The 16,320-nt window shown below is 35.6% G+C and overlaps 1 protein-coding gene across 7 annotated transcripts in view; it reads right to left on the bottom strand.

Moving 5' to 3' along the window:
• The window catches only part of LOC135201385 (microtubule-associated serine/threonine-protein kinase 2-like), a 193,637-nt gene that overhangs the window by 3,266 nt on the left and 174,051 nt on the right, over nt 1-16,320 (bottom strand). For all 7 annotated transcript variants that reach the window (XM_064230245.1, XM_064230246.1, XM_064230247.1 and 4 more), the window contains 5 exons: nt 6,157-6,369; nt 3,985-4,123; nt 3,633-3,759; nt 3,065-3,113; nt 1,814-1,993 (listed from right to left, as the gene is read on the bottom strand). In XM_064230245.1, the coding sequence (XP_064086315.1) occupies nt 1,814-1,993; nt 3,065-3,113; nt 3,633-3,759; nt 3,985-4,123; nt 6,157-6,369 (708 nt within the window). The remainder of the gene's footprint in view (nt 1-1,813; nt 1,994-3,064; nt 3,114-3,632; nt 3,760-3,984; nt 4,124-6,156; nt 6,370-16,320) is intronic.

The raw sequence follows: 16,320 nt of genomic DNA, 5'->3' as shown, positions 1-16,320 counted from the left end.
TACTGTGGCAAAATTCTTGAAAAACACATTTTGCATACTAAAGTGTCATATTTGTTGTTTTGTGGCTAATATACCCTAATTATATAACGTGAATCTCTTTTCTTAAAGAAATTTTTTTTTTTTTTTGTGTACTGTACATGTTTTTATAGTATAGCCAGGATTTTTGAGTAGCCTAGTCACTTTTCTTTGGCTGACATTCTGGATATACTATTCACACCACCCCTAGTATATGTATGTTTTATTTTTCCATACTGGGCTATTTTCCCTACTGGAGTATTTGGCCTTTTAGCATCCTACTTTTTCAACTAGGGTTGTGCCTTTGCAAATAATTATGTGGAGGTCAAAATACAGATAATCTTCTACGAAACTGTATGACAGTGATCTGTTAACCTTCATTGTGAGTTATTCTGAACAATTATTTTATCAAAAGTAATTTCTTTGCATATCTTCACAGACTTGTCATTAAACCAACAATTCATAGCTGACAATGCAATACATGGTGTTTGAGTTCCAGGGTCAACTTCAACGAAAGAAAAGTTACTGATATGCATGTCTAACTAACTGGTACAATGGTCAGACATCAGTATGACTCAGTCATGAGAGAGATCATCTAAGTAAGTAAGTATATCTTAGTTTTACCAGACCACTGAGCTGATTAACAGCTCTCCTAGGGCTGGCCAGGATTAGATATTTTTTACATGGCTAGGAACCAATTGGTCACCTAGCAACAGGACCTACAGTTTATTGTGGGATCCGAACCACATTATATCAAGAAGTGAATTTCTATCACCAGAAATAAATTCCTCTTATTCTGCTTTGGCCGAGCTGAGAATCAATCTTTAGACCATCGGATTGGTAGCCGAGTGCAAAAACCACTCGTCCAACGAGGAACTAGACCAGCATAACATTTGCTAAGTGAATGGAAACACTGATATAAATAACCAAGCACTAGTCAATGAGTAACCACAGTAGAATCCCAGGATAAAAGTCTGTGAAAAGAGAAACAACTTTATGGGAGAAAGAAAGACTCGCAAATGTTCTGAAAATACTAAAAGTGCAATCAAACCACAGAAAATTGGATAAAGATTCATACTAAGTAAGGCCAGAGATAAAGAGGAAATTGCATGTGACTGTGAGCATTTACAAGGGGCGGTATGCTTAAATTATGGCACATACGCTCCATATTAGAACAAAGACAGTAAATTCCTAGTTGTCTCTTTGTATGAATATGATGGGATAAAATAAGAAACTGTTAATGCACCATATATTAAATCCAAACTTTTCAGTAAAATCAGCATGCATCAGAAAAAACTGCATATATACTGCTGTCAGGAGACTTTGAGTTATCCTACACTTTCATAGTAAATTAAAAAAAAATCAAATGACAAGTACTATTAATACAAATGAGAAATAAATTCAAGAACACCAATTACAATATAAATTTAGTTGGATGTCTGCTGAAAAGTGCAAGTCTTGTGTAATTTTACCTTTTATAATGGGGAAAGAATGACTGTGTTTAAGATTGGCTTGCTAATGATATTTATTTACATTAAACAGTCTTGTAATCACGAACAATACTGTATATCAGACAGGCTGGCTAGTGATGTCTGAAAAAGGTGCATACATTCCCTAAGAAAGAATTCATATGGCTATAACACGACTAGCAAGTTTTCACACAAAATACAATGCATGAAAACCAGAGGAGAAGATGATAGGAGTAAAAACTATTTACTTTATATGCAAATACCACAATAGCAAGTACAGTATGTATGAATAACCATCTAAAAATTAATAACTAAAAGTCTCTACATACCTTGGTTTCTTGACAAGAAGGCCACAGATGAAGTCTTTGGCATGAACTGAAATATCAGCAAACAACTCGTCAGGAAAGTCAAACTCAGCTTGTGTTATATTAACAAAAGTTTCTTGGTCAGTGTCCCCACCGAAGGGTGTACAGCCTGTGAGGAACACATAAGTTAACACTCCAATCGCCCTGAAAGAGATTTTATAAAATTTAGACCACAAACTGACAAAGCATCTTATAAGGTTGTTTCTAACAATTCTATTTGAAATATATCTTTTGTTACTGTATACTGTAACCTAATCAAAGGTCGCAATTTTTATAACGATGCACTATTGTAATATATCCTTAATTAGTATACATATCACTACTGACTAATTTGTGCTGTGCAAAATATTACAAAACAATAAAAAGCTAAAGAACTTTCACTGATTTATCAAATACATGTGAAAAAAACATGAGAATATTACTAAGCATATAAAGTGTCAATGTGAAAAACAATGTAAAATTCTTTTAAAACTATATTATTTGCAAGACTATAACAAATTGACATCAAATAATATCTGCCAAGATGACATAAAACATACAGTATAAACAAGTTTACTACAACATGGCCAGTTATGATTATTTGTGTGGTAAACCTCCTTTTTCCTGCTTTCAAGATTCATGGTCTTGCCTATTTATGGGGTTCTCTATGGAACATATATAAGTATTATTCACAGAAAATTCGCTTATCAGCAGTATTATTCACCTAGGAATATTTACTAATTAAGGCAGTCCCCGGTTTAAGACAGGTTCGGCTTACGACGTTCCGAGGTTAAGGCGCTTTTCAATTATATTCATCAGAAATTATTTCCAGGGTTACAATGCCTACAACCCTTATCTAGTAGATGAAATTTGACACCAAAAATGCAAAATAAACGATATTTGGAGGTTTTGTTCATGAAAAATGCAATAAGAATGCAGTTTACATAGTTTTCAATGCACCCAAAGCATTAAAAGTAAGGCTTTCTTAGCATTTTTGATGATGTTCCGGCTTACGACGATTTTCGGGTTACAACGTGCATCAGATACATATGTGGTCTGTAAAGATCTTTTAAATTAACATTCATACAGTTCAGCATGTAATTTAGTACTTATGATGATTAGCGATGCAAAATATGAAAACTGAATTTATTGTAAAATACAATCTTGCATCTACATCTACTAATAACCCTGGTGACTGACAAAAAACAATCAAACTGTTACAAACTTGAGACTTACCACATGTCTGTTGCCAAGCTGATGGGCTCAAAGTTAATCACCTCTGGTGCTGCAAAATTAGACATTATTACGTAAGATAACATTTCAGTTTGCAATAGCAGTAACCAAGTAACAAAAGAAAACTACATAATCTTAATTAAAAAATTAGGAGGATTGAGTTAGGAAACTGAAAGAAATCATAAACATAAATTGTAATATGACTGAAACGTGCTTATTAGAAAAAATTAAATATTCAAAGACTGGCAAAAAAAAGGTTTACAAAAAGTGACTAGCACTTAGTACTTTCAATACCCTTGGATGGTAATATATTTAACACTTAGAAATAGCATTTAATCTTAGGAATATGCATATATATCCCCTTATTTTTATGCTAAGGTTCCACACTCCCATTATCAATGGTTTATTGTCTTTTGGATTTGTATCTATAAAACTTATTGAGTGTGTTATTTATGTTCAGATTTTCCACACACATGTCAATTTTCATATTCATACCTGTAACTTATGTAAATACTTTATAAATATTTATAGTCATATAACTGAAAAAAAGTAGGGATAATTATTAACTTACCAACATAATCTGGAGTTCCCATAATTTGAGTGATTTCAGTTCCCTGGACTATGACTCGGGAGAGTCCAAAGTCTACTAGCTTTACTCCTGCCTCAGGCGTTTGACCCATCATTACCAGGTTTTGGGGCTGAAGATTTTCAAAATAATTATTTTTATAACAATATTATCTAAAATTAAGAGCTAAAGCAAAACGTTATTTATGTATCTCTTCTACTAAACCCAAGTGCAAAAGAGGCTAACCTTTAACATATCCACAAATAGTAATGTGTAATCGAGATTTTGATAATTTTGCAAGCAGTTTAGATATATTCAAAAGTATCACCATTGCTTCCCCTGAAAGTACTATACGTACCTTTATATCAAGATGGGCAATTGTGTGAGCATGCAGGAAAGACAGGCCACGGAGTACTTGTTGCAAGATGTTGCGGACATCACATTCTGGAAGGGAGACTGCGTCGTCAAGCAATCGTTGAAGATCTCCACCTCCAGCACTGCAAAAAAAGTCATAAGGAAGTTTTAAAATACTGAAAAGATGCCACAGCAATTCTCCTACATATAACAATGGTAGGTAGAGTAAAAAAATATTAAACAATTTGAGCTACCATACACTTAGCAATCACTGTTATGCTAGAGCAAAAATAAGAGGAAAGAGGATTCTTGGATCATGATGTGTCCATTTAAACAAATAATGATTATGTGAATCTGTTGGTTTGATAAAAAAAATTACAAGAGGCTGAAATTAAAAGCATTAGGTCTGTAAAATTTTCAATACAAAGGCAGTTCTGGCATCTGAGGGTTTACTATTTACTCTAGTCCATGTCCCAGTATTTCTTCAACAGTTCAACTGTCATTAAGAACTGAATATGCAAGTCACCCAGGCTGATAATTTTTTTTTCAACCATTACTCTAATTAATAAGGCATTTTCTCCATAGTCTCTCACAATGTTGAAATATAAACGCCATAACTGCTATCTTTTTTTTTTCTTTTAAAGTGAAAGGGTACGACTTCAACTAAAAGTTTAGTTCATCTCTTATGTTATTAGTACAAACCCCATAATTGGAAAATATAAAAACTGAATACAAATAACCAAAAAACCTTGATTACAGCTATGTCATTACAGCAAATGAAATTGTTTTCTGCGTAAAGTGAGATGTCCATGCCAGGCAAAATGTAGTGAACATTCTCTTGAGAGAGAGAGAGAGAGAGAGAGAGAGAGAGAGAGAGAGAGAGAGAGAGAGAGAGAGACTTAAAAACTGATGAAGGGACAAATGAGTTGAAGAATCTCCAAAAGTGTTATGTATGTTGCTATGCTCAACCAGTTCATGGAATAATGTGAACGGAGAAAGCATAACAATGCAAGCCGTGATCATCCATCAGATGTGTAAAGATTTCTCTTTTCTGCCAACAAGCCACACTAGTCGCATTCTGTGTGTGTGTGTGAAATACATATAACGATCGGGAATTACATAAAGTGTGACAGGAAAATTGTGGTCAAGGCATTACCGAAATTTCAAGATTTAATGTCTTGTAACTGACCAAAATAGGTCCCAGTACTTGGGTTTGTCCCTAATTTCATAATCAATCCATCCATCCTTTTAAGCAAATATTTTAAAATCTACCACAAAAAATTTACAATTACATTGATAAATCCGGGTAAAAAAATTACACTTCGTTAAGCTTCTTAATCTGGTTGCGTCATTCATTTACTCGAGATGTTAACTCAAATGTTATATGTATGTAAGCATTTTATTTTTGATTTCCAGATCCTCTGCCAAAACAATCATCCTAGTAACACGTTGCCCATCGACTAAAATTGAGAGAAAAAAAGTCACTGTTAGTGTAAAATACACTCAACAACATAAGTTTCCGAGAGGTGATTCTATTAGAGCTGCTTTTATGTAAGATCACAGCATTACACCTGCATTAGTTCTTTGAATACAATTGGATTATGAAATCCATTAAAGTTGACCAAAGTATTAGTTCCTGGTTACCCTACACAGGTCACAATTTATTAGTTAATTTACAGCCATATCCACGTACATACAAGCTTTGTGTGCATATGCTCCTCTACTCTCGTATTACGTGGTCTTATCGTGTAAATAATGTTTTTATTTGCCTTATAAAAACAGTCAACTTGCATTTAAAAAAATGTGTGGGGCTGGTTCCAGCTTCGCTTCAAACATGAGAGTCACGAGATTGATGGAAATTGATTTAGTCGAATTTCTTGTAAATGTTTTGCATCTCAGTTGGCCTAAGTTATGAGTGTTAGTTGGTAGTTAGTCGACTATGGTTGGTCACAGCAAGGTTGGATATGGATAATAACTGCAATTCAAAATAGTTGTCTATAACGATAAGGCTATTTCTTTCTAGTCACCCACCATTCAATTAATCTACAAAACATAATTACTTTTATTTAAACATATTACATCGGAGTACGTCTAGAATGATTTCCTATTGTTTGTAGGTTGAAGTAATGACAAAATCGAAAACTGGTGAAACCGAGAAGTTTCATTCCGTACTTACAATTCGAGCAAGATGATGTACTCTGTTCGGGTCTCATAAACGTGGTGGAGCCGGACAATTTGGGGATCCATGATTCCAAGCAGCAGGACAGCGACCTCGTGTCGGGCCTCGCACTCTAAGGAGACGTTTCGGCGGCGTCGACGGACGTACTTGGCAGCGAACAGCTGACCGGTGGCTCGGTGGCGGGCCCGACGCACAGCCGCGAACTTGCCCCTGGAAATAAGATTCATTGTTCAAGTTGAGGATATCAATTACAGCTGAAAGCTAAATAATTTCTTAATGTACACTGAATTTTGAGGAGTTAAGAATTTGGACTAACGCTAGAAATGAATGGGAAGGGTAAAATCTCGCCCACACAATTCCACATACCAAACACCACAATAGGTATACGCTTGAACAGCCAATAAAAGTGTGTAGACTTCAGCAGAAATGTTGAATGTTGTCGTGTGTTATATCAGACATAAATGTTAATAAATTTTTCCCGAACCTGTTTAAATTGAGATAACAAAATGCTTAGTAAATGTAGGTTAAAATCTCGTCATTACTGCGGCCCCTTAACTAGTTGCATTACTAGAATGAGGATAAACAGAAAGAGGAATGTGATTTACCGCAACGCAAACCGCCCTGGTACCCTACGATTAAGAAGTCGTCAAGCGTTTAATTATACCCTTTTTAGTGTCTCGATGCGTTAATTATGACAGCAGACATTATCATCACTCCTCACCAGCTCATCCCCAACCTACTTAAAATCCAAGGCCTCTCTCTCTCTCTCGCTCTCTCATATAATGTATTTGGTTCATGAAAACTGGCCATCTCTAACTCCCAAGAATAAGGCTTGGATATTTGTAAAAATAAACAGTTTTGCATACACAATATGAGACAGTTACTCACTTCATTGATACTCATGAAAAGGATTAAAAGAAATATAAAAAGCCTATAAATTTTGCTCTCAGGCTAAAACCCATTGTTCTTTCATTCCTTAATCCTTGAATGAGCTTTTCACAAAATGAGGAATACCAAACTCATTTTTATTTCTTTTGCCTTAAATAAAAAATCTTACCACACGCAATTTTCCTTTTGATAATTGGTATACAGGCATGCACGGGGAACTCCAAACAAATGCTAATTCTATACATTTTTCTTTTCGCTTTGCAACAAAAACGTTATTTGATGTTGGGTATTGCCAATAATATCCAATGAGGATTAAACTGCTTAGCATGAGTAATTCTCCATTCAGAAGAGTTAACGACAGCCTGTGGGACGTTTTTGTGGGAGAGAGAGAGAGGAGAGAGAGAGAGAGAGAGAGAGAGAGAGAGAGAGAGAGAACCGTCTTGAGCTTCTGGAATTAAGAACTGATTCACCTTTTTTACAGAAATATTACTGAAACTGTAATTAATAAATTTACGCCACAATTATTTTGTGATACAATCTACCCTCGCTAAGTTCAATTTATTGTACCTGAAAACGTGTCAACAGTATAAAGGTATTGGGCTTCTTAAGCACGATACGCAACATAGTGGGGTAATGACCAAAAGTAATCAGGAACCAGTTAATATTTCAAGTAAACACTAACTTTTCAAAAAAATGGTTAATGCAATTAAATTACCAAACAAATTTCTTTAGTAGATAAAATATCTATTTCCCCTCCCCCCCAAAAAAGCATCTCGGTAACAGAACTCTCTTGTTGACCTTAAAATGCACTAACCTGGAGAGCAAATTTAGAATTCGTGAGAAGGGTGTGGTCCCTTATATGAGTGGCAAGAGATGACCATTCAAATCACTTGCACACATGAATTCACGCCCAATACATTATGCGCCAGTGTACATATACACATTTATGCGTTACGGACACATACACACAAACAATGGAAGCTTTCCCAAGGATGAGAAAGACAAAGCAGCCATATTACCACTACCACAGAGTAACTCTTGCACGAAGGCACGGCGTGGCTCTCGCAACCACTAATCTGCCCATAAAAACTAAATGCGACTTTCGTGTTTATTGCCAAATCATGACCACGCTGACCTAATCACAGCTTCCCTTTTCCTTTCTAGTGTTCAATAGATAACTTAATTTCCCTTCATTAAATTCTTACGACTGATTTTTTTTATATAAAAGACTTATGGTACTACCATCGCACCAGCAGTCAATGAATGGCCAAGTTTCAATATAATTGGTGTGGAATTTACGTTTTTCGGGTATTTCGTAATTAGCATTGCTATCAATAAAAAAAGTGGCAAAACATTATATATAACTGCCTATTTTCAGTCTGATGGATATCAATAAAAAATAATTCGTGAGAGAATATATATGATTAAATACTGTTCTTTAAACATAAGAAAAACTAAGCAGCAAGAGGAAATAAACAAATATATATACAGTGTGTGTGTTTGTGTGTCGGGTGAAGGTTTTCTCTCCCGGACGGCCATGGTCGATACTCAGCCATCCAAGACCGAACCGGTCCGATGCCTTCAATGTTGTCAGGCGTCACGGTTACCAGCTCATATCTTGGGTCGAAAGACGGGAGGGGGCAATCGGTGCTTACCCAAGAATACCCCCACCTCAATCCTACGACGGAGAGGGGACCCTCTACTACCAAATCTCATTCAAAGCTGAAAATGCTTAAAGGCCTTCTTAACCTTGGCACTTACTACTTTACTACAAGCGAAGTTCCTCGTCTCTCTCTAGGCCTTCAAGTACCTTAGGTATTTGCTCGTTTAAGGTCACGTCCAGTGCTGGCATCGCTTACTGCAATGGTACTACTCTACAGTGACTGGGCAAGTCTTTGTGGGCGCGGAAAAGACATGGGGTCGTGATCTCTTCCACTGACCACGATAACGTTCAAGCCGATTCTCATGAATGGAATCCATAATACGTTTTGGGCAGAGTTACCCAAGGTTTTATATACCTTGGAGTTACCATTGTATACGCAGTACGAAGCCTATTCTGTTTGTAGTTTCACACTGCCTGCTGTATAAAGATGCAGACTTCGAGGGTTACTTGTAAACTGAATTGTGAAAATGTTGGCAGCATAATGGTGCTTGGAAACTGTACTCAATGTATACACAGCTGATTAATTCTGATTTCACAAAATAAATCTCTGATGATCTGTACAGCACTCGGATCTTACTATTTCTCTTCGTAGCAAACACCAAACCATCAAGTATCAGTTTTCAATCTTGACACGAGACTCAAAAACCAAGCATGGCCTATTTATATAGAACAATATTCAGAATGAACTGAGCCGAGAACTGCGTCAATCGTGCATGTGAATAACAATCTCTGTCATACCTCAGACACCAACATCCTTCCTACTATCCCCCATACAATGAATTCACTGGATTTTCCCAAATAATTTTAGAACAAGAAACATGGTTTCCTCTTTTAGTAAGAATTAAGATGGTCCCAGTTGCCCAAACACAGCTGTTCACACACACACACACACACACACACACACACACACACACACACACACACACACACTGAGAGTGATAGAGAGAGAATGTGTTAGTGTAAGTGTAAGAATGTTACTGGACTTACCTTCTTAGGTGAAGACAAACTTGCCTACTACACAGGAAACAAGGAAAGGCCATTTTAAGCCGTTGATTTTCTTATATCTGTAGTCACAGCATGCTTAATCTCCAAATAAAGTTACCCATACCCACCCAAGATTGAAACTAAACGAATTAACAAAGAAAAAAAAATAAAATCTATAACTGCATTAGATATTTTCAACAACAGAATTGAAGCATAACTTCCATGACTTTTACTCTCATTTTGTTCTATTTTCTTGAAATGTACACAGCTGACAAACAGACCACCGGAACCACACAGCAGAATATCCCACACACCAAAACTGGAGAACGCACGTGTAAGATTCCGGACCAGAAGAAATTAAAGAAGCAAATAACACTTAAAATGGCACAAATGAAGACGTGAGTAACAAATGTCATGCTAAATTTCTCAAACTAGTATTCTAATAATCCTAAGTATATTTTGTAATACAGATGATGAAATTTTTAGGGAAACTAGAAAAGAGAGTTACATGCTATGACCTGCCTCAAGAAAAGTTTGGCGACCACAAGCTGCCACAGTCGCCTTTCCACAGGTCCTATCAATATCAGAGCCAATTCCCCCTTCGTTCATTCTCATTTTACGCTTCAATCAGATTGAACAAATCAATGAACCCACACCAACACCAGAAGAAGCAAACAAGCATAAAGAACTCTGTAGAATGGTAGATAAATCAGTAAGAAATGCAAAGATAAGAGAACTACATCAGTTTGTAAGGAAACCCCAAAAGAATCCTTTGCGCATGTTAATAGTAGGAAAACAATAAGATATAGCATAGGTCCCCTAAGGGACAATAAAGGAAACCTGGTGAACTTAGACTTGGAAAAAGCAGCTATTGAATACATTTTTTGCTGGTGTTTTCAGAATTGAAGACACTACCTCAATACCGGAACCAACTGTTAAATATGAAGGGGCAGAACCGTTGGACAAAATAATATTTACAGAAGGGGACATTAAAAAAAATAGACAAACTCAAGAAGTTCAAATCTCTTGGCCCGGATGGGATTCACCCTAGAGAAATTAAAGAGCTATAAGAGGAGATAGTTCCTCACCTAAATAAACTCTACAAAATAAGTGCAGAACAATAAAAGGCACCAAAAGGACGGAAACTAGGTAATGTGCCCACCATTTAAAAAAAAAAAAGGCCCAAGAGATGAGCCGGGAAATTATAGACCAATCTGTCTAACGTCGGTCGTTTGTAAGATTTTTGAGTGCATAATTGCAGATCAAATTGTGGATCACATTGATAGAAACAATTTGTTAAACGGCCAACAGAGTTTCAGACAAAACAGATCCTGCCTATCAAACCTCTAAGAGTTTTTTTTCATAACATGCTTGTATTTACGACAGTAGTAGAGCAATAGATATACTCCACTTACATTTCCTGCCTTTGACAAAGTTCCACACAAGAAACATGAAAAGAGTTAGGGCTTTATAAATTGTATGAGAAATAGCAGATTGGATCGAAGACTGGCTAACTTATAGAGAAGAGAGTCGTAATAAATGGCGAAGAATCAGAATGAGTAGCTGTGACAAACGGAGTTCCTCAGGGTTCTGTTCTTGGTCCTCTCTTGTTTTTTAATTATATTATTGACATTTATGTAGGCTTAACTAGCAGGATAGCCAAATTTGCAGATGACAGTGGAAAGTTAAAAAAATTATCTAAAGAAAATAGGAGAGTGGTCAAAACGATGGCAAATGCCTTTTAAATTGGATAAGTGTAAAGTGTTACAAATAGGAACAAATAACCCTCATGCCAACTACATGCTGCTTGAGAATGACTTAAATAGTGTAGAACAAGAGAGGACCTTGGAATCATTATTACCAAGGACTTAAAAGTCCACAAAACAGTGCATAAAAGCTGACAAGAAGGCAAAGCAACTAATGGGATACATAAAGAGGCAGTTCAAATACAGAAACAAGGAAACGGTACTGCAGCTCTATCCATCAATAGTTAGACCTCATCAAAATGCAGTACAGCTTTGGTCACCAGCACTAAGAATGGACATAAATAGATTAGAAGGGGTACAAACAAGAGCCACAAAGTTAATTCCATCCATCAAGCAAATAGGTTACCAAAGACGACTAAAGTACCTGAACATGTATGGCTTAGAAACACGACGACTGCGAGGACAACTAATAAAAATATTCAAAATAGTGAAAGGCATAACAAAAGTAGTCAAGAACCTATTTACGTTGAACGAAAACCAGACAAGAAATACTGGATGGAAAACTAGAACTGAAGAGATACAACACATCCCATTGTGGGAACTTCTTCACATACAAGATAAGTGACACATGGAATAAACTGCCACCAGAAGTTGTGAACAGTATGGAAGAGTTTAAAAGCTAGACAAAATCATTAGGACACTGTGAATGAACAATAAAACCTGCTCCAAGAGATAAGTGAGCATATGATGTCTACTCGGATAGACTAATAAGTCTTTGAGACATCCTAATCCTTGTAACTCCTTGTACTTACTCCTCTCTCTCTCTCTCTCTCTCAGGGTTACGAATTATCCATATGACATTCAAATCACACATCTAGTTGGCGATGCAGTTAGTGTTAAGAGCAACTGATGCTACATTTGTGCTAATTTCCACAATTTCAATAGTCTGCTTGCATAAGGTGATATCACAATAAAGAGTCTATCATTGTAGCATTAAGCCATAGTAAGAGTTGAGGTATTAAGATAATGCTTTACGTACGTTCTTGAACATAAATGTTGAAGAATCGCACATAATAATATCACTAATACAAGCAAAATAAGAGATGCATTAATTATGTAAAACACAAACCCATTACCTAAATTACATTATATATACACACACACACGCACACACACATACGCACACACACACACACACACATATATATATATATATATATATATAGTATATATATATATATATATATATATATAAATATATATGTACGTATATCTGTAATAACTACAATACCCTTTCAACTTATCGAATTCTTCATACCTTTTAAATACGCTTGCCACTACAAAGCATGAAATCCAAATGCAAGGACATGAAGTAATTCTATGTCTATAGCATAATTCGAACCTGCATCCAGAGTATCAAAACGAGGTCGTATTATTGACCTGACCATGAGAAGGACAGAAGTCAAAGTGACCAGTAAACTTTATACATCTGATTTGCAGATTCGAACATACATACATACACACACACATACATATATATATATATATATATATATATATGTATATATATGTATATATATGTATGTATGTATGAACGTATGTATGTATGTATGTCCGAACCTGCAAATCAGATGTCAAGTGAAATTGTGATTCGTCTGCATATCTGCATACATACATACATACATACACACACACATATATTATATGTATGTATACAGCCACGAGGAAAGTATAACACCTACGACTTATATATACACGTATGTAATGCAAAGAAAGTTCAGTAAAAATAGAATTTGGTTGCTGATACTTTCGCTTAATCTTAAGGACCTATGGCAAAATCATAAATCAACCAAAGATAACAATCACATCATCAGGGAGAAGAGCATGTTCGGCTCAGGAATGTCTCCTATCCATCTATCCATTCAATTATCTATCTGTCTCTCGCAATATATATATATATATATATATATATATATATATATATATATATATATATATATATATAGTCGTTTCATTAACCTATTGTTTTAATCGTATATGTGCTTGTGTTTACGAGAGGGGATGAAAGAGGCTGTATCTTTCAAATATTTGAGAACAAGGCTTTAGTTAAAGACTAAAAAATGTAAACCAAACAATGGATATCAAACAGACACGTTGCTGGTTGTGTTGAAGCATGAAACGGCTAATGTGAATATTTTCTACAAAGAGGGTTCATTCACTATTTGGCCGTTAGTGAGATGTAGATGTGGCAGAGAGCTGTGGTGTTTTCTTCTCTGGAGTCACACCGTTAGTTCAAATAAACGTTAATATATATATATATATATATATATATATATATATATATATATATATATATACTATATATATACATATATATATATATATGTGTGTGTGTGTGTGTGTGTGTGTGTGTGTGTGTGTGTGTGTGTGTGTGTGTGTAGTGTGTGTGTGACAAAATCAGAAATAAGCATTTCATGAGTCACTGCAAGGTCCCTACCTTCCTTCGAGAGAGAACCGTAAGAGCTCCCACTTGCAGTAACACAAGCAAGAGCAATGGGACAAACTTACGACCTTGGTGATGATAGATAATTTTATTACATCCCGTTGGAGAAAACTGTGTCAGCTTGGGGAAATACAAACACACACACACACACACACACACACACACACACAGACACTATGACAATGCATCCTTCAAACCAAAAGGAAGAAAAACATTATTCTATTTGCGTGATGACGTTCAAGAATTGGTGTGATATATCCTTTAGATTTCCTCCACCTCCTCTGCTTTAGTTATATAAACCACATTGGTTAAAGATTCCAAGGCGGAGGACTCTATGTCCTTTTTATTCAAAAGAAGTTTTATCTAGAATTAATGGTATAATTTTAAATACTAAATACGAAAAAATTACGTTTCACGGCATACTCATCTATAACCATGAATTTAACCACATATAATTATCGTGTAACATGTATCCTGAGAACACACAGGATCACTATCCTTGCCATTACCGGTATTGATATCAACCTGAAAAATTAATAGTTCATGCATAACATAGTATATGACCAAATAATGTTCGTTATACAACACTTATACCTCATATGAAACAAATATCCTGAGGCCTATTCCCACTGGATATAACATTTCCATATTATACAAGTATAGACCTGAATAAGGAGGTCTCTGCGGGAATGTGTATTCTATACTACAATTGTCTGAAAAGTACTTTCAATGTCATTTATATTCACGGCACCTTTTTTCTTCTTATGTAAGTTGACTTACCCACAAAGAAATAACCATAAGATATTCCGGATTTTCGGTAAATACAAAGAAAATAAATAACTTAGTAGACTCGCTCCTGAGATTTTTTTACACGAGTAACATAAATCTGCAGACTCATTTTTTTTCTTCTTTCGATAGAAATCTTACCCGAGACTCCACTGGTTTCCAAACGACTCAAACACTGAAATGATTTTAAAAATGCAAGTGTGATTCTTCTGCTTCCTTCACCTAGTACTTTGGTCATTCCTATGAAACTGGCAGTACCTTGGAATGTAGCCCAACCTTGCATTCTTCGAGTGAAGAAAAAATACAAAAATATTACAGGAACTTGTCGGAAGAATGCTAAGTGATGAAGTCAAGGTCACTCTTACTTTCACCCACGGGGTGATCCCCATGACAATGTGAAGGAAGAGTAAAGAAAGGAAGGTACCTAAAAATGGAAAAATATATTAGCGGAAAGAGAATAGAATGAAGAAAATAAAGCACAGTCACGTGAGAGAGGAAAATGAACAAACTGAGACTGACTGAATCACTGGCTTCATATAAACCGGCGTCGCTACAACTATGGTTATCAATGTTATCTACAACGGTAATAATAATTTGATGTAAAAAGCTCGATACAAATTTTGTTCAATGAATGAGTCACTTAATCCACACATGCTTAATAAATGTTTTCGTACCTTAGCGTCACACTTTCTGCGCTCTATATATATATATATATATATATATATATATATATTATATATATATATATATATATGAATGACTAAAATTTTTCTATTTTCGAGAAGTCTGCCTTCCGGCAAAAATTCAAAAATGAGAATTGTTTTATATACTTAATCATAACATCTCCAAAAACCCTTGAGAAAAGTAATGAGCCTTTCCATCGAAGCACAACCAGAGGAAATCAATATGAGAAATGAAGAAGAAAATTCTCAAGAAAAAGGACACACGTGGATTGTTGCAATGAATGTAATAAAAATTTGAGATGAAATGATCAAGCAAAATAACATAAAAGGACCAATTAGCCATTATCATCACTTGAGCAGTCGCTTTATAACCGCCAAAATTGGTAATGACTGATTGCTTTATTTTTACAATGAAAGTCTCACGTCTTCGATCAACTGCCAGCACAAGGAAAGAAAGGTGCAATAATTTCAGAAGACGATCAAGGTTAACACAGGAGAAATGAAAAACCAAAAACCGAGCCCTCTTTCAACCTGGAAGCGCTCACGTGCTTGTACCTTGGTTTACGTTCCCTCGATATCCTATTCAGCCAAGACGAAGACCTTGAAGGTTGACCTGATAATGTTTCAATATTTTTTAAAACCTTTCAGCCGCAAAGAATCGCGGCATTATCATGAGGTTTCTGGAAATACTATTGTCCTGAATATACACAAATACACAAAGCCCCTCAAGAGGAAGTTAGTCTTTGAGGTTTCTTTCCTAACAATGAAATGGTAAACTATTAGAGTAAATACTGTAAACTAAAACACAAATTAGAGTTCACTGATGCCAACACCTCATACGGAGGAAGACCAAAGTTCAATCCTTAGAGGGGACACGACTTTCGTCCGTTGCCTGAAAAATACATTGCTCCTCCTCTTCAATTCAGCACTGAATTATGCACCGACGAA

This window comes from Macrobrachium nipponense, chromosome 28, assembly GCF_015104395.2.
Source record: "Macrobrachium nipponense isolate FS-2020 chromosome 28, ASM1510439v2, whole genome shotgun sequence".
In the NCBI taxonomy this organism is placed as follows: domain Eukaryota; kingdom Metazoa; phylum Arthropoda; class Malacostraca; order Decapoda; family Palaemonidae; genus Macrobrachium; species Macrobrachium nipponense.
This window is presented reverse-complemented; position numbering and strand designations above follow the sequence as displayed.